Source organism: Lucilia sericata, unplaced genomic scaffold (genome assembly GCF_015586225.1).
Source record: "Lucilia sericata isolate MDLA Ls3-8-SP2 unplaced genomic scaffold, ASM1558622v1 Contig001830F_arrow, whole genome shotgun sequence".
Classification (NCBI taxonomy): Eukaryota; Metazoa; Arthropoda; class Insecta; order Diptera; family Calliphoridae; genus Lucilia; species Lucilia sericata.
In genome coordinates, this window is record NW_023995726.1 from 9,386 (window position 1) to 28,562 (window position 19,177).

Sequence of the window (19,177 nt, forward strand, 5' to 3'; positions counted from 1 at the left end):
ACTGGACATATTTATTTTGTGCTAAGAAAAATTTATGTATTTTTATAATGTTTTATATCCAGTGCAAGTGTTCTTGGTGTACACCATCTACCCCAATAATAATTCCGGTTTCTTTAGAATCAAACCTTTTTAAAAACGCCATATATAATGTGCAATTCATTCTATATTCCATGACTGGTTGATAGAGTCACGGAATCCATCGGAGATCAACCAAAAAAAATGAAAAAGGGGTGGCTTTAACTTCTTGTTCCGTTCATATGGGACAAGATTCGAGCCTCATCGTGTCAGTTCGCCAGATACCTCTTTTGTGTATATTGCAGGGTCCTGGTACCCAACACAGCCTTATTGTTAACGGTCTCATAATAACACTCATTATAACACTTATCGGTCCACAGTTGACCCTACCTAAAATCTCAAACAGATTATGCCATCCGATTTCTACACTTCCAACTTAAAGTTCTATATATGTTTTTATCGTGCACAAGATCGTCCGATAGACGTTATATATAATTTTCTATATACTACCATAGTAACATTTTTTGTGAAAAAAAGTTTGTTGTTGTAGTACACCCCTAGAACGATGAAATCCGGTAAACAAATTATGCCATTCGATTTCTACACTTCCAGCTTATATATAATTTTATATATACTACCATTGTAACATTTTTTGTGAAAAAAAAGTTTGTTGTTGTAGTACACCCCCTAGAACGATGAAATCCGGAAAAAAATTTATGCCATCCGATTTCTACACTTCCAACTTAAAATTCTATATAGGTTTTAATCGTGCACAAGATCGTCCGATAGACGTTATATATCATTTTATAAATTCGGCCATAGTATCATTTTTTGTAAAAAAAAGTTTGTTGTAGAACACACCCTAGAACGGTGAAATCTACAAAAAAATGTATGCCATCTGTTTTCTACACATCCAACTTAAAGTTCTACATAGGTTTTTATCGTGCACATGATCGTCCGATAGCAGTTATATATCAATTTATATATACTTCCATAATAACATTTTTTGTAAAAAAAAAGTTTGTTGTTGTAGTACACACCCTAGAACGATGAAATCCGGAAAAAAATGTATGCCATCCGATTTCTACACTTCCAACTTAAAGTTCTATATAGGTTTTTATCATGCACAAGATCGTCCGATAGCAGTTATATATCATTTTATATATACGGCTATAGTAACATTTTTTGTAAAAAAAAGTTTGTTGTTGTAGTACACACCCTAGAACGATGAAATCCGGAAAAAAATGTATGCCATCCGGTTTCTACACTTCCAACTTAAAGTTCTATATAGGTTTTTATCGTGCACAAGATCGTCCGATAGCAGTTATATATCATTTTATATATACGGCTATAGTAACATTTTTTGTAAAAAAAAAGTTTGTTGTTGTAGTACACACCCTAGAACGATGAAATCCGGAAAAAAATGTATGCCATCCGGTTTCTACACTTCCAACTTAAAGTTCTATATAGGTTTTTATCGTGCACAAGATCGTCCGATAGCAGTTATATATCAATTTATATATACGGCTATAGTAACATTTTTTGTAAAAAAAAAGTTTGTTGTTGTAGTACACACCCTAGAACGATGAAATCCGGAAAAAAATGTATGCCATCCGATTTCCACACTTCCAACTTAAAGTTCTATATAGGTTTTTATCGTGCACAAGATCGTCCGATAGCAGTTATATATCATTTTATATATACGGCCATAATAACATTTTTTGGAAAAAAAAGTTTGTTGTTGTAGTACACACCCTAGAACGATGAAATCCGGAAAAAAATTTATGCCATCCGATTTCTACACTTCCAACTTAAAATTCTATATAGGTTTTAATCGTGCACAAGATCGTCCGATAGACGTTATATATCATTTTATAAATTCGGCCATAGTATCATTTTTTGTAAAAAAAAGTTTGTTGTAGAACACACCCTAGAACGATGAAATCTACAAAAAAATGTATGCCATCTGTTTTCTACACATCCAACTTAAAGTTCTACATAGGTTTTTATCGTGCACATGATCGTCCGATAGCAGTTATATATCAATTTATATATACTTCCATAATAACATTTTTTGTAAAAAAAAAGTTTGTTGTTGTAGTACACACCCTAGAACGATGAAATCCGGAAAAAAATGTATACCATCCGATTTCTACACTTCCAACTTAAAGTTCTATATAGGTTTTTATCATGCACAAGATCGTCCGATAGCAGTTATATATCATTTTATATATACGGCTATAGTAACATTTTTTGTAAAAAAAAGTTTGTTGTTGTAGTACACACCCTAGAACGATGAAATCCGGAAAAAAATGTATGCCATCCGGTTTCTACACTTCCAACTTAAAGTTCTATATAGGTTTTTATCGTGCACAAGATCGTCCGATAGCAGTTATATATCATTTTATATATACGGCTATAGTAACATTTTTTGTAAAAAAAAAGTTTGTTGTTGTAGTACACACCCTAGAACGATGAAATCCGGAAAAAAATGTATGCCATCCGGTTTCTACACTTCCAACTTAAAGTTCTATATAGGTTTTTATCGTGCACAAGATCGTCCGATAGCAGTTATATATCAATTTATATATACGGCTATAGTAACATTTTTTGTAAAAAAAAAGTTTGTTGTTGTAGTACACACCCTAGAACGATGAAATCCGGAAAAAAATGTATGCCATCCGATTTCCACACTTCCAACTTAAAGTTCTATATAGGTTTTTATCGTGCACAAGATCGTCCGATAGCAGTTATATATCATTTTATATATACGGCCATAATAACATTTTTTGGAAAAAAAAGTTTGTTGTTGTAGTACACACCCTAGAACGATGAAATCCGGAAAAAAATGTATGCCATACGATTTCTACACTTCCAACTTAAAGTTCTATATAGGTTTTTATCGTGCACAAGATCGTCCGATAGCAGTTATATATCATTTTATATATACGACTATAGTAACATTTTTTGTAAAAAAAAAGTTTGTTGTTGTAGTACACACCCTAGAACGATGAAATCCGGAAAAAAAATGTATGCCATCCGATTTCTACACTTCCAACTTAAAGTTCTATATAGGTTTTTATCGTGCACAAGATCGTCCGATAGCAGTTATATATCATTTTATATATACGGCTATAGTAACATTTTTTGTAAAAAAAAAGTTTGTTGTTGTAGTACACACCCTAGAACGATGAAATCCGGAAAAAAATGTATGTCATCCGATTTCTACACTTCTGACTTAAAGTTCTATATAGGTTTTTATCGTGCACAAGATCGTCCGATAGCAGTTATATATCATTTTATATATACGGCCATAGTTACATTTTTTGTAAAAAAAAAGTTTGTTGTTGTAGTACACACCCTAGAACGATGAAATCCGGAAAAAAATGTATGTCATCCGATTTCTACACTTCCAACTTAAAGTTCTATATAGGTTTTTATCGTGCACAAGATCGTCCGATAGCAGTTATATATCATTTTATATATACGGCCATAGTTACATTTTTTGTAAAAAAAAAGTTTGTTGTTGTAGTACACACCCTAGAACGATGAAATCCGGAAAAAAATGTATGCCATCCGATTTCTACACTTCCAACTTAAAGTTCTATATAGGTTTTTATCGTGCACAAGATCGTCCGATAGCACTTATATATCATTTTATATATATGACCATAGTAACATTTTTTGAATGTTTTTTATTAAAAGGCATTCTGTAACGATATAATCCCAAATATATTTATATTTTATCAGATTTGTTCCTTTCCACATTAATACACATATTTTAATTGATCAAAAATATTTTTTTTAATGTAAATCATGAAAATCAATTTTTTTGAATTTTTTCCACGTGCTTAAACACATATTGAAAATGTAAATAATGAAAACGAGTTTTTGCGTCTTTTCCACGTGCAGAAACACATATTTGTAAACAAAAATAACTCACCACACCAAAAAAAATGTTTATTTTGATAAAACAGCTGTTACGGTTTGTTTTATTTTTCGTCGGGTTGTTTTCTTTATGTGCGTGACTTTTCGACCTTTTTCATTTATTTAAAAGTCGACTTTTAGACTTTTCGACTTTTAGTATTTTATAAATGGTCGACTTTTCGACTTTTTCCGACTTTTCGACTTTTTCCGACTTTTTTCGACTTTTCGACTTTTTCCGACTTTTTTAGACTTTTCGACTTTTTTCGACTTTTTTCGACTTTTTCCGACATTTTTCAACTTTTCGACTTTTTCCGACTTTTCGATTTTTTAAGACTTTTTGACTATTTTCGACTTATTTCGACTTTTTTTCGACTTTTTTCGACTATTTTTTACTTTTTTCGAGTTTTTCCGACTATTTTAAAGTTTTTGACCTCTTTTCCACTTTTTTAAAATTTTCGACTATTTTCGACTTTTCGACTTTTTCCGACTTTTCGACTTTTTCCGACTTTTCGACTTTTTTCGACTTTTTTCGACTTTCTTCGACTTTTTTCGACTTATCGACTTTTCGACTTTTTTCGACTTTCTTCGACTTTTTTCGACTTATCGACTTTTTTCGACTTTTCGACTTTTTTCGACATTTCGATTTTTTTCGACTTTCCGACTTTTATTTACAAAGTCGACTTTTCGACTTTTTAGTTTGTAGTCTATAGTCTTATTTAAAGTCTAGTTTCAAAACTCTACATTTTTTAAAAAATTTATTAAAATTGCATTAATTTGGTAAATTGTAAAATTTCAAGCTATTGATTAATTTTGAAGTTTTCTAGCGATTTTTTTGGGGTGACATGGTTTAATGGGAAATGGTGGAAAAATACTGGCAACACTGCATACAATAAAATACAACACTGCTGCCTTTGTCATTTTTTTTTTCGTTTCACATTGTCATTTCCCGTTTCAGCAATAATTTTTGTGTGTCACAAAAGTGCGTTTATTCCATAGAGAAGTCAGTGTTATTTTCGATATAAATTTTTGTCGGCAGTGCTAAATTTTTTTTGTTTTAATCGTAAGTATTATAAAATTAAAACTAATTATTATAAGTAGCTTATTTAAAATAAAATTTGTGAAGAAATTTAAAATTGTATAAATAATGATGGTAAGCAAAGAAAAAATGGCTGCCCACACACAAATCTTGAGGGAACGCCATTTAAAGAAAAATTTTAGTTAAAAATACATGAAAAATGAGTAATATATAACAATTTGGAAAGAAAAATGCTAATTAAATTAGTGTAATTTAGGGTGATTTACTAATGTTGGCAGCTATTATTAAATTAAATAAAATGTAAAAGAAAAATCTAGATATATTTTTATAGCTAAAAACTTAAGAGATTTTTTTTCCTCGTTTTTCTTTATTATACTCCTTTGTTTTCTATGCTTTTTGTTTTTAATACCTTTTGGTTGCAACGCTGTCAATATGGCGTTGCTATGCCTTCATTTCCTGTTAAGTTTTTTTTTTTCTTCTCTGTTACGTGTGTGTGTGCGTTTGACGTCTACCACATGTCATTTCATTATTGCTTTCTCATTTAGTTATCGGAATTCGTGAAATCAAGTGGTTTAAATTTTTAAACCGACATTTTTCTTAAGTTAATTAAAAATCACATTTTTCCGAAAGTTATTATTTTTTTTATTGTTTATTTATTTAAGTTTAATTTAAGTAACATATTGTGATAAAAAATTTAAGTTTAAAGTAAAACCCCGCTAAAAAGAGATTTTTTACCCTGTTTTAATAATATACAAATACGTGTGGGGAATTTTACCGCTCGCTGCTGGCATTTTGAAAATCAACAGTTGAATTCGTGTCACTTAAATAAGATAGAAAAAAGAAAGCTGTGTGCACAGGGGTAAAATTTAATTTATAACTAAACACCACAAGGTTAAATAAATTATTTAATTAAGGAAGTTTTTTTTAACAAAAACTAAGCAAATACTAAAAATCCAGGAAATTTGTAATATTTCCTATTTAAGTGCAACAACTTTTTCTTTGTTTTATCGTTTTTATGTAAGTAAAGTTATATTTTTAAATATACTTATTTTTTATTAATTTGTTATTAAAAATCTAAATTAGTAAACAATCCCGGTTTAAAACAAGACTTTTTTTAAAACCTAACCTAGAATTTTTAAACATTAGTTTCTTTTTTTATATCTGAGAATTTATTTGTACTTTTAAATAATCTTTTTTTATTTTAAAATTTTTTTCTTAAATGCTTTTTTTAGTTTATTTCTTTTTATTTAGCAAAAAGTGAAAGATTTCATTGACCTCGTTTCAATTTCTTTCTCGAATGTTTTTTTCTTTCAAAGGAATTTCTCTCGTTAAATGTCTCTTTTTGTAATTTTTCTTTGTGTTTTTTCTTCCTCTCTTTAAGGTATTTTTTTATTATTGTGTATTTGTATTATTAGTGGCCTTTTTGTTTTTGTTCAAATGAGTCGCGCGGCCATTTGTCAAATTTTGTTTTTGTTTTCTTAATAGGTTTTCTTTGAATTTGAGGTTAGTTTGAAAGCAAATGAAGTGTAGCTAATGTTAAGAAAGAAGAGGAATTGATATCTTTTAACAAAAAGACGTGGTACTAATCTTTTTTTCCACAAGTATTAGAAAATAGATATGAGTCATTTGTTATTGTTTAATATAAAATTGCATCTGATTTGTATATGTATAAATTTTGATACCTATTTAGTTTATTAAATTGAATACTAAAGTTTGTTAAGAAACGAGGGTAGACTAAAAAGTTGTTTAATAGAAACCGGTTTTTAATATAGAAAATGAATGAACAGGATCTAGAATTTGAACTAAAGTATGGTAAAACTAAACTTTTATTGATATTCTGTAAATTGAGGCTTTACTATAGTGTTTATACATTTGTTTGTTGTCAATAGTCTATTCTATAATTTGGACTACCGTTTTAGACTACAGACTAACGTCTGTACTTTAAATTCGATTGTAGAATCGTCTTATATTTGAAATATGTATGGAATACAGACTAAAGTACGAAAACTGTACTAAAGTCTGCATTACTTTTTGTAATATAATGTTAAGTCAGAAATATAGACTAGACTAAACTCTGGAGTATAAAATCTACTAAAATCTGGACTATAAACTGGACTATAGGCCTAACTAATCACCCTTGTCGGCAATAAAATGTACAATTTTTGTTTCCATAAAATATATTTGTTACTATCGTAAAATTCCCTTAAACTTCTTCATTCACAATAGTTGCTTACGCTTATAACAGCTGTTTATTGTTTACAAAATTCAACACAAACAATTACACAGCAGGCGAAATTTTGTCCTTCAACAAAGTTGGCGAACGTAAAATAGGAATAGGGAACATATTTCATACAATTTTGATTGGCAATATGGGTGTATAAAATGTCTAAACTAAAGACTAGACTATAGGCTTGAATATAGACTATAGAGTGATCTATAGTGTGAACTATAAACAATAAGCAGAATTAATATGTAAATTTAAGTTTCGAATAAGTAAAGCCTGTAATATAGGTTTAATACTGTTCTAAAGTCGGGACTATAAACTGCACTAATGTCTGGAGTATAGATTAGACTAATGTCAATATTATAACTAATACTAAACTCTGAAATAAAGACTAAAGTATGCACTATAGCCAGCACTAAAGCCGGTATTATAGATTAAACTATAATCTGGACTAAAGTATAATCTATTGTCTCTACTATAATTGTTGTAACTGTCTAAGCTTTGGCATTTTTACTTGCCTCGTAAACTTCAAAATTTAACCACAGGTTTGCGAGTAATATGTGAATGCCAGAAAAATCTTTGATTATGCTGGTCTGCAAATGTCTTCCATCAAAAGATATCAATAGATCCAGTTAATCTAACAAATTATTATTAACTTTATTTACTTTAATATACATATATTTTTTCTAAACAGTTTACTAATGTTGATTCTTGTTCGTCGTTTATTTTCTTTCTTTCTTTTAGCAATTTATTGTATGAGTCAAAAAACTGAAAGACCAGTACTATCAGGTCAGCGCATCAAGACCAGAAAAAGAGATGAAAGAGAAAAATATGACCCAACGGGATTCCGTGATGCGGTCATTGCTGGTCTCGAAAAAACTGAAGGTGACTTAGAACAAATCTCTAAATATTTAGATATCGCTGGTAATAAACTTGATTATCGCCGTTACGGCGAAGTACTATTTGACATATTAATTGCTGGTGGTCTCTTAGGTAAGTTTGACGAAAATTATAAACAAATTTAATAGCTTAAAGTTTAATAAAAAATATAAAAATTAACTTAAAAAGCAAATTTAGTTTAACTTTAACTGAAATTAAACTAAATTTAAATAACCAATTATTTCAATATTTAATAATAATTTTTCTATTTTTTATAAAATTTTAGTTCCTGGTGGTTCAATCTCTCAGGATGGCGAGAAGCCACGCACAAATTATTGTATATTCGAAGCCCCCGAAGATATGGAAGCAATGCGTAACCATGAGCAGGTAATTTTCCTTTTATTATTTATTTCCTAACTCAAATAAAATAGTTGCTAGTTAAACACAACAATGTTTATAATGTCATTTCAATAACCTTGTTGCTCTTGAATACTCAAGTGTAATTTATGTTTTATGTTCTCATGCAATAATAAAATAAACAACAATTTTTATTTATTAGTTTATTAACTTGTTTCTGATAACACACAACCAGTTTGTCTTGTTAAAAGACTAGCATATAGATGTACATATGTATAGACAAGACGTCATAGAGAAAAAATTAGAAATTATTGCTTTTTTTGTTCTATAATCTTGTAGTATACATTTTCTTAATTTTTATTTATTGATCAAAAGAGCAAAAATCAATTGAAATGGAATTTTTATAAACTTGTTTGTTTGTTGTCTTCCCAACATGATGCACCTAATTAGAACTAATTTTGCTGTATTTCTTAACCAAAGCTTAAATAGTGTCGAATGGTTGCTAAATTAAAATCATAAATTTACTTGTCTGATAGTTTCTTTTACAAATGAAATTATTAGATTTCTTTTTATGGAACAAAACAAAAAACTTAGACTAATTTATTTGAATTTTATGCGCAAATTTTTAAATTTTTATATTTTGTTTTAATTTTTTTTAGGTATTCATCAAGCTCATGCGTCGATATAAGTACTTGGAGAAGATGTTCGAGGAGGAAATGAAGAAAGTATTAGTCTTCATTAAAGGTTTTACTCCAAGCGAACGCATTAAACTAGCGCGTATGACAGCGCTGTGGTTAGGTAGGTTTTTTTTTTAACTCTAGAGAGACTAGTTTTATTTTTTTACAATTAACTTAACCGGACTACACATTTATCACCATATTCATAATCAAATTTGTATTTCAAGATTTGATTTATAAACCTTTGATAAAATTATAATTTGATTGTGAATATGGCCTTAAGTGACTATTTCATTTGCTTTTAATTTCATTTCGTTTCCGGAAAGTTTCAGGAAGAAATTTGTCATTAATTTTTCAAGTCAATTTCTTTAATTAATTTTCCCATATTAAACGTTTTTTCAAAGATTTTGAATTTAATTTGCAAATGTTTGCTTCTAAATGTTTGTGTTATTATTTAACTTCTTACAAAACTATTTAAAGTCTATTCTAGTCTGGGCTTTAATAATGACTATAATCTGGACTATTGCCAGGGCTACAGTGTTGAAAAGTTGTCTAGTATCTCCACTATACTCAGCATAATGATATTGGGTTTAGTCTTGATTATAATGTGGACTGTAGTCTGGAATATTGCCTTGACTATAATCTGGACTATTGTCTTGACTATAGACTAGACAATTGTGTTGACATTAGTCTGGACTGTTGGCTTGTCTATAGCCTGGACTGTAGTCTTGACTATAGTCTATACTATTATCTTGACCATAGTCTGTTCTATTGTCATGAGTATAGTCTGGTGCATTGTCTTGATTATAGTCTGGACTATTGTCTTGAATATATGCTGGACTATTGTCTTGCTTATAGTCTGAACTATTGTCTGGACAATTATCTGATCCTACACAGTCTGGACTATTATTTTGATTACAATCTGGAATATTTTATCATGTCTATAGAAAGGTTTTACTTTTGAATCAAATTTCGCTTTAGTAATCTCAAAATTATGCACAATTTAAAAAGATGGACCTTATTTTTTATATAAAAATTAAAACTATAATAAAAATATGCTTTGCACATAGTTTTGTGCGCAATATAGCAACACGCCACTTTAACCAAATTTGATTTTTATCTTTGTTTTTCCCACAGATAAGAGTTAATATATGAGTGGCATATTAAACTATTTTTGGTGTACTGACTTTTACCTTATATACCAGAGGCAAAAGACACAAACCCAATTACAAATTTTTCCATTATAACGCTAGACTAGGACACCAAGACTATGACACTTTTTTTTTGTTATTAAACTCTTAAACAAATATTTATTAATAAATTAATAACATAAATTTTTATTTCATTTTTTTTTTTTTCGTTTACTTTGCAGTTAATGGTTCTGTGCCACCCACTGTTTTATTGGTACTCAATAATGAACATTTAATTAAGGATGGTATTGCTCTTGATTTTTTGGTTGAACTATTTGTCACCTTTAAACAAGAGAAGGGTATTGCTTCCCTAATACAAACACTTAAAAAGGGTGGTTTAGAAAGCAAGTAAGTTGAATAACTTTTAATTATTTTTGTTTTTATTTATGGAAAGTTTCAGGAAGAAATTTGTTGTAAACATTTTAAATGTAATCAAACCAATTTCTTTAATTAATTTTCCTAGATTAAATAAGTTTTTTGTTTTAATTAGCAAATGTTTCATTACGAATGTTTGTGTAACAATTTGAAAACTGACAAATTTATAAAAAAGTACTTTTTTTGAAAATTTTTTAAAAAATACTTAAAAATTCATTTGGAATCTTAAAAAGCTAGATACTGGTTAGCTTCTTGAAATTTGGTACAATTTAAAATTTTTTTAGAAAAAGTACTTTTTCTTAAATAAACTGCTACCAAATAAAAAGTACTTTTTCAGTTCAAAGCAAAAGTTCTTATTATTTGGAATTTACATAAAAATTCATAGTGAATCCTAAAAAGTACAAGTACTTTTTTGAAATTTGGTAAAATTTTAAAAATTTCCCAAAAAAGTACTTTTAGTACTATTTTTTTTAAATTTCCTGAAATGTACCTTTTTTGAAGTATTTTAATCATTGTTTCTCTATTTTCTCTCTCTCTCTCTCTCTCTCTTCAGACTTATGGACTTTTTCCCACCAAACAAACGTACTGAAGAGAATTTTAAACAAGTTTTTCTTGAAAAGGAACTTACAGAAATTATTAAATTGCATAAAGCCCAAGCCAGTCAAGAGGCGAAACGTGAACTGCAACAAACTCTTATTGATGATATTAACGATGAGAAACCTCACTCAGAAATCAATGCAGACATTAAAGAATTTGCCGCTAAAGCCAACATTCCTGAAAATGAAATTATCGTCATTATATGGTCAACGATTATGTCACTCGGTGAATGGAATAAAAAAGAGGAATTGGTTACCGATCAAGCTGTACGCCATTTGAAAAACTATTGCCCTCTATTCCAGGCCTTCACCAGTTCGGATCGTGCTGAATTGGCATTGATTTTAAAAGTTCAAGAATTCTGTTATGAGAATATGAACTTTATGAAAGCTTTCCAAAAGATCATCTTATTGTTTTACAAAAGTAAGTTAAAGACATTGTTTATAAATTATTTAAGTGTTAATTGTTTAAAAAAATAATTATTTATTAATTTTGTTTTGGTTTTATTTTCTTTTCTCTTTTTAGCTGAAATTTTATCGGAAGTGGTTATCTTGCGTTGGTACAAAGATGCCCATTCTAGCAAGGGTAAAATGCATTTCCTAGAACAAATGAAGAAATTTGTTGAATGGCTACAAAATGCCGAAGAAGGTAAGCAGAGTTTTTCTTATATATTTTCTTGTTGTAATATAAAGGAATGAAACAAAAAGAACTTTTGTTTAAAAACAAATTTGGTAATTCATTCTTAAATTTATTAAATACAGCAATATTGTTGTAAGATATTGAGTCAAATCATGAAAAATTTAAGGAAAACCTATTAGAGGATTAAACTTTATAAAATTACTTAGAAAGTAATGAAACTTTTGGGTATTAAATGTGTATTTTTTATTAAATTAATTTTAATTTTATTTGTTTATTGTTTTGCACCTTATTAGAACTAATTTTGCTGTTTAATGCCAAGGCTTAACTAGTGTCGAAAGGCTGCTATATTAAAATCATACATTACTTGTCTAGTTTTTTCCGATTTGCAAAAAAGTTGCAGTCTTTTATATGAAATTTCTAGATTTCTTTGTATGAAACATTTAATACTTTTATTAAAATCTTTTGATATTGATTTTAAGACATAATTTCGACTTTTAGTTTGAAAACCCTTTAAGAATCTTTAACTTTAGCTTAAAACCATTTTTTAATGAAAAGCTTTGAAAGAATTTCGAAATTTTCAAAATTTTTAAGTTCAAAAATAGAAAAATCTAAGAAATTGTTCTCCTAATAAACTAAAATTATATTTTTATGAATCCTCATGATTTAGAGATCAATTTAGCAGTTTTAAAATTTTTTCGAACATAAGTTCGAATTTTCGAACATAGCTTCAAAATGAATTTTTCTGAAACTACATTGAAAATACTTAAAAAAACATGAAAAATTTGAATTTTCTTAAAAATTTTGAAGTTCGAAAATAGAAAAATCTAAGAAATTGTTCTCCTAATAAACTAAAATTATATTTTTATGAATCCTCGTGATTTAGAGATCAATTTAGCAGTTCTAAAAATTTTTCGAACATAAGTTCGAATTTTCGAACATAGCTTGAAAATGAATTTTTCTGAAACTACATTGAAAATACTTAATAAAAACATGAAAATTTTGAATTTTCTTCAAAATTTTGAAGTTCGAAAATGGAAAAAATCCAAGAAATCGGACTTAAATTAAACTAAGGTTATATTTTTATGAATCCTCATGATTTAGAGATCATTTTAGCAGTTTTAAAATTTTTTCGAACATAAGTTCGAATTTTCGAACATAGCTTGAAAATGAATTTTTCTGAAACTACATTGAAAATACTTAATTAAAACATGAAAATTTTGAACTTTCTTCAAAATTTTGAAGTTCGAAAATGGAAAAAATCCAAGAAATCGGACTTAAATTAAACTAAGGTTATATTTTTATGAATCCTCATGATTTAGAGATCATTTTAGCAGTTTTAAAATTTTTTCGAACATAAGTTCGAATTTTCGAAAATAGCTTGAAAATGTTTTTTTTTTTTTTTCTTCAACATAACTTCAAAATAACATGAAAATGTTTAATTTTTTTTTTTTTTTTTTTTTTTTTTTTTTTCAAAATTTATATAGAATTTTAAAATTTTCCGAATTTTCGATTACATTCTGAATTTTCTGTTAACTGTTCTAAAATTTGTTTTAACAGCTTTAAAACTCTACCAATCTTAATTACGAATTAGATTTCGAACATTTGTACTAAATCTGAAATTAGTTTAAGATTTTCGATTTTTCGATTTTCGTTTCTTAGTTTTTTTATATTTAGAAGAATTGAGTCCTTAAATTATAGAATCATAACGGCAACTGCTATGAGAACGAATTTGTTGATTAAACCACAACATTATTCAGGTTACCATGTTGCCAGATAAACCGAGCTAGGCCAGTGATTGGGTGTCCATTTATCTTAATTACATAGATATTTTTGGCCAATAATTGCTGGTACAATAAAACTAAAATATTTAAAGGTTAATTTTGATTTAAAACTGAACTAGAAATGAACTAGAACCAAAATATAACTGAATTAGAATCAAACTAGAACTGAACTTGGACTGAACTAGAAATTAGATTTAAATTTATGCAAACCTTTCGCATAAACTGGTCTAATGTTTAACATTGGCAATATGTTAAACAATATATTGTAAAGGTTTGCTAGATAAAATGGCTCATTGATTGGGTGTCCTAGCTACTTTAATTATAGTAGTACTAGTCTAATAATCTTTGATACAAACTTATTAAACTACTTACTTTATTGTTTGGTATATATTTAGGGGGCAACTGATTGAGAACGAGATTTGTTTAATTTCCAACATTTTATCAGGTTAACATTGTTGCTAGATTAACATTGCTAGGTCGGTGATTGGGTGTCCATTTATCTTAATTACATAGATATTTTTGGCCAATAATTGCTGGTACAATAAAACTAAAATATTTAAAGGTTTATTTTGATCTAAAACTGAACAACAAGTGCAATAGAACTGAACTAGAACTGCATTAAAACTGAAATAGAACTGAACTAGAACTGCAATAGAACTGAAAGAGAACTGAAATGGAACTGAAATAGAAGTGAACTAGAACTGAACTAGAACTTACCTAGAACTGAACTAGAACTGAACCAGAAATGAACTAGAAATGAACTAGAACTGAACTAGAAATGAACTAGAACTAGAACTGAACTAGAACTGAACTAGAACTGAACTAGAACTGAACTAGAACTGAACTAGAACTGAACTAGAACTGAACTAGAACTGAACTAGAACTGAACTAGAACTGATCTAGAACTGAACTAGAACTGAACTAGAACTGACCTAAAACTGAACTAGAACTGAACTAGAACTGAACTAGAAATGAACTAGAACTGAACTAGAACTGAACTAGAACTGAACTAGAACTGAACTAGAACTGAACTAGAACTGAACTAGAACTGAACTAGAACTGAACTAGAACTGAACTAGAACTGAACTAGAAATGAACTAGAACTGAACTAGAACTGTACTAGAATTGAACTAGAACTGAACTAGAAATGAACTAGAACTAAACTAGAACTGAACTAGAACTGAACTAAGAACTGTACTAGAATTGAACTAGAACTGAACTAGAACTCAACTAGAACTGAACTAGAAATGAACTAGAACTGAACTGGAAATGAACTAGGAACTGAACTAGAACTGAACTAAAACTGAACTAGAAATGAACTAGAACTGAACTGGAAATGAACTAGAAATGAACTAGGAACTGAACTAGAACTTAACTAGAGATAAACTAAAAGGAATCTAGATTATTTATCATGTCAGTTCTGTAAATCGGTTCGGTTTCAAAACCGAGAAACTTTTAAGGTTTAAAGGTTTATTTTTAACTAGAACTGAACTGAATTATAATTGAACTAGAACTAAACCAGAACTTAACTAGAACTGAACTAGAACTCAATCAGAACTGAACTAAAACTGAACTTGAATTCAACTAGTACTGATCTACAGCTGAGTTAGAACTGAACTAAAACGAAATTAGATTATTTACGTTTATGCAAACTTTGGGGAGAAAAACTGGTAAAATGTTTAACAACATTTATATTGTTCAAGTTTGCTAGATTAAATGGCTCATTGATTATATTGTCCTAGCTACTTTAATTATAGTAACACTAGGCCGGTAGTCGCTGATACAAAATTATTTATTAAACTACTTACTTTATTGTTTGGTATATATTTAGGGGGCAACTGATTGAGAACGAGATTTGTTTAATTTCTAACATTTTATCAGGTTAACATTGTTGCTAGATTAACACTGATAGGTCGGTGATTGGGTGTCCATTTATCTTAATTACATAGATATTTTTGGCCAATAATTGCTGGTACAAATTATCTAAAATACTTAAAGGTTTTTTTGTTGAAAAGTAAAGCAGCAGCAAACTTTGAGAATGAATTTGTTGCATATAACCACAACATTTTGATTGTACAAGTTTGCTAGATTAACAAATAGTTTTTTGCTTGCCTAATTGTCTGCTAAATAAATTATAGATTCTATAGGCCAATGAAAACTATGACAAACAAAATTATAGTTTTTTTTATTATTTATTCAATTGCAGAATATGATTTGAAATTTGGGGCACATTTTAAGATTTATCTCTAACATTGCTGGTACACATAATTAAAGTATTTAAAGTTTTACTTTAAAGAATAAAGGGCAAACTTTGAGAATGAATTTGTTGCATATAACCACAACATTTTGATTGTACAAGTTTGCTAGATAAACAAATAGTTTTTTGCTTGCCTAATTGTCTGCTAAATTAATTATAGATTCTATAGGCCAATGAAAACTATAACAAATATACTTTGTAAAGAATTATAATTATGTGAATGGGAAAGTTTTTCTTTTCTATGTTAAAAAGTAAATGAAAGGCCACTGCTTGAGAATGAATTTGTTGATTGAAACTACTACAACTTGATTCAGGTTATCATGTGGCCAGATTAACAGTGCTAGGCTAGGGATTGGGTGTCCAGTTATTCTTGATCCAATGAATATTTTTGGCCAATAATCTCTGGTACATTATTACGTACAAAGATTAAGAATTATTCCTCTGTTACAGTATTCCATTTTAAAATAGCATTATTTTTGGTTTTTTGCTTTAGAATAAATAAGTCAGTCAACATTATGGCGAATAAATTACGAGCAAAAATGTGCTTTCGTGAATATTCCAAGAACTATTCATTCATATCAGTTGATTTTGTTCGTAAAAACAGATCTTAGGGAGAAGACTTTCAAGAGTAATTTGTTACTAAAACGTTTTGAATTCTAACTAAAAAGTTCTTTGGTTTCATTTTACGCACCTGGTGAAGTAAATTTGTTGTTGTTTACTATCAATAAGTTTATTAAAAATTAAAAAAAAACGGTGCCAGATTAATATGAGGTGATTGGGTGTCCATTTATCTTTAAAAAACATAGATATTTTTGGCCAATAATTGCCTCTACAAACCGATTTCTATTTTTTCTATTTCTTTAATTTGCAAAATTTTTATAAAAAACCTTTAAACTAATTCCTCTCTCTCTCTCTTTCTCATTTTAGAATCTGAATCTGAGGATGAACAAAAGAATGGAGAATAACAAGATATTGTTGATAAAGTTCTAAACATTGACAGCGATATTTTGTCTATAGCATGAATATTAAACTAAATTAAGAACATACAACTCTACAATTTTGTAAAATCATCTTTCAAACAAACTTCTACCACCACAACCACCAGCTAATATCAACAACAACAACAACTAAAATAAAACATAAATAATCTCTCAAAACATTTTATATTAAAAAAAAACTTAAATTATATAAAACAAAAACTACCAGCAAGTCTTTTGTCACCCAATTGTAGACAAACAAAACATGTATTGTAAAAAAACACAACTAAACAAATGATGAAAACTTAAATTTAATACAAAATTTTGACAGCAGTAATAAATAAAATTGACAAAATATAAAACAACAACAAACAACAACATATTTTATTGCAATATTAAATATTATAATAAAAAAAAAAAAGCAAAACAGTAAAGTGTAAGAATAATTAAATTCTCTCTAAATGAAATAATAATAAAAACAAGAGAAAAAACAAATTGTATTGTGTGCGCATTCATCATATTAATTCATTCTCACTCATTATATGTAATTGTATTTGATTAAGAATGATTATTTGAATATAAATTATATACATGTATATTTACACATAAAAATCAACAACAAAAAAAAAAAAAAAAATAAAAATAAATAAATTAAAAAATAAAACACAAATATAACAAACTTCTCTTCTTATATATACAAAATTTAACTAAAATGTGAGTCTCCTGTAAAATTAGATATTTTTTATTGTTTCTTTCTTTGCTTCCCCCCCAACACCCTCATCTCCTCGTCTGACTCGTCTTTTTTCCAATGTCTACTTTTGAAACAACAACTTAAGAATAAAATGAAAAAAAGTACTAAATACATATAGTGTATTATTTTAATATTTGCTGAATTTTTAAAATAATCTATTTTGTAAACGTATTAAGTTAAATGTAAACACAGAAAACTATACAAATTATAAAATTTTATTTTATAAAGTTCAGTTTTATTTTAACTAGATTCAGTTTCTGTAATTGCCTCCTCCAACATTTATTATTTTGATTAATTAGTTCTTTTAATAATACAATAAATGAACATTTAACAAAAAAAAACTTAAATATGTTTGTTTTATTTATTTAGAAATAAATAAAATTTTAGCTAGTTAATATTCTACTTTTCTATTTCAGTTCTAGTTCATTTCATTTCCAGTTATGTTATTGTTCAGTTCTAAAGCATTTCTAATTCATTTCTGCATTAGTTCTAGTTCATTTCTAGTTCCAGTTAAGTTCAAGTTCATTTTCAGTTCACGTTTAGTTTCAGTTTAGTTCAGTCCTCTTAATCAGTTCCAGTTAAGTTCTTGTTCAGTTCTAATTCATTTCTGGTTCACTTCTACTTTAATTATAGTTCAATTCTAGTTCGGTTCTTGTTCAGTTCTAGTTCAATTCTAGTTTAGTTCAGTTCTAGTTCAGATCTATTTCAGTTCCAGTTCCGTTCTAATTCAGCTCTAGTTCAGTTCTATTTCAATTCTATTTCAGTTCTTGTTCAGTTCTAGTACAATTCTAGTTCAGTTCTAATTCAATTCTAGCTTAGTTCTAGTTTAGTTCAGTTCTAGTTCCGTTCTAATTCAGCTCTAGTGCAGTTCTAGTTCAATTCTAGTTCAGTTCTAGTTTAGTTCTAGTTCAGTTCTAGTTCAGTTCTAGTTCAGTTCTAGTTTAGTTCTAGTTTAGTTCTAGTTCAGTTCTAGTTCAGTTTTAATTCAGTTCTAGTTTAGTTCTAGTTCAGTTCTAATTCAGTTCTAGTCCAGTTCTAGTTCAATTCTAGTTTAGTTCTAGTTCAGTTCTAACTAAACTAGAACTGAAGTTTAGTTCTAGTTCAGTTCTAATTCAGTTCTAGTTCAATTCTAGTTTAGTTCTAGTTCAGTTCTATTTCAGTTCTAGTTCCGTTCTAATTCAGCTCTAGTTCAGTTCTTGTTGTTGTAATTGTTGCTGGAGTTGGCAGCCCTTGGCCGAAAAATTTCGGGTCATTCCGGTACGTAGAACCGGCTGTCGGGGAATGTTCAGTTCTAGTTTAGTTCCTGTTCAGTTCTATTTCAATTCTATTTCAGTTCTTGTTCAGTTCTAGTACAATTCTAGTTCAGTTTTAGCACAGTTCTAGTTTAATTTTAGTTAAGATTTAGTTCAGTTCTAGTTTATTTCTAGTTCCAGTTCAGAAGTATTCAAACATTTGCGACAAAAAAAAACTAAAATTTTCGGTGTAAATGTATAAAATT

The 19,177-nt window shown here is 28.4% G+C and overlaps 1 protein-coding gene across 3 annotated transcripts; it reads left to right on the forward strand.

Annotated features, from left to right (window-relative positions):
• Positions 1–4,824: 4,824 nt before the first annotated feature.
• LOC119612776 (protein krasavietz) lies at positions 4,825–18,010 on the forward strand. Of its 3 annotated transcripts, none has more exons than XM_037968634.1 (8): positions 4,825–5,002; positions 7,947–8,195; positions 8,368–8,468; positions 9,098–9,236; positions 10,488–10,653; positions 11,234–11,697; positions 11,800–11,922; positions 16,879–18,010. In XM_037968634.1, exons 2-8 carry the CDS (start codon positions 7,958–7,960, stop codon positions 16,914–16,916), a joined length of 1,269 nt encoding a protein of 422 aa, XP_037824562.1. In that variant the 5' UTR covers positions 4,825–5,002; positions 7,947–7,957; the 3' UTR covers positions 16,917–18,010. The 3 variants fall into 3 exon arrangements, with proteins under 3 accessions (XP_037824562.1, XP_037824563.1, XP_037824564.1); XM_037968635.1 differs by lacking the exon at positions 4,825–5,002 and adding an exon at positions 5,462–5,995 and having other exon boundaries at positions 16,879–17,300; XM_037968636.1 differs by lacking the exon at positions 4,825–5,002 and adding an exon at positions 5,519–5,837 and having other exon boundaries at positions 16,879–17,300.
• Positions 18,011–19,177: the final 1,167 nt, after the last annotated feature.

Bases quoted from the DNA above. Each gene is read 5' to 3' on its own strand.
- LOC119612776 (XM_037968634.1), top strand. From the start codon at position 7,958: ATGAGTCAAAAAACTGAAAGACCAGTACTATCAGGTCAGCGCATCAAG. The intron at 10,654-11,233 runs GTAAGTTGAATA...CTCTCTCTTCAG, and splicing joins AAGGGTGGTTTAGAAAGCAA to ACTTATGGACTTTTTCCCAC. The intron at 11,698-11,799 runs GTAAGTTAAAGA...TTCTCTTTTTAG, and splicing joins CATCTTATTGTTTTACAAAA to CTGAAATTTTATCGGAAGTG.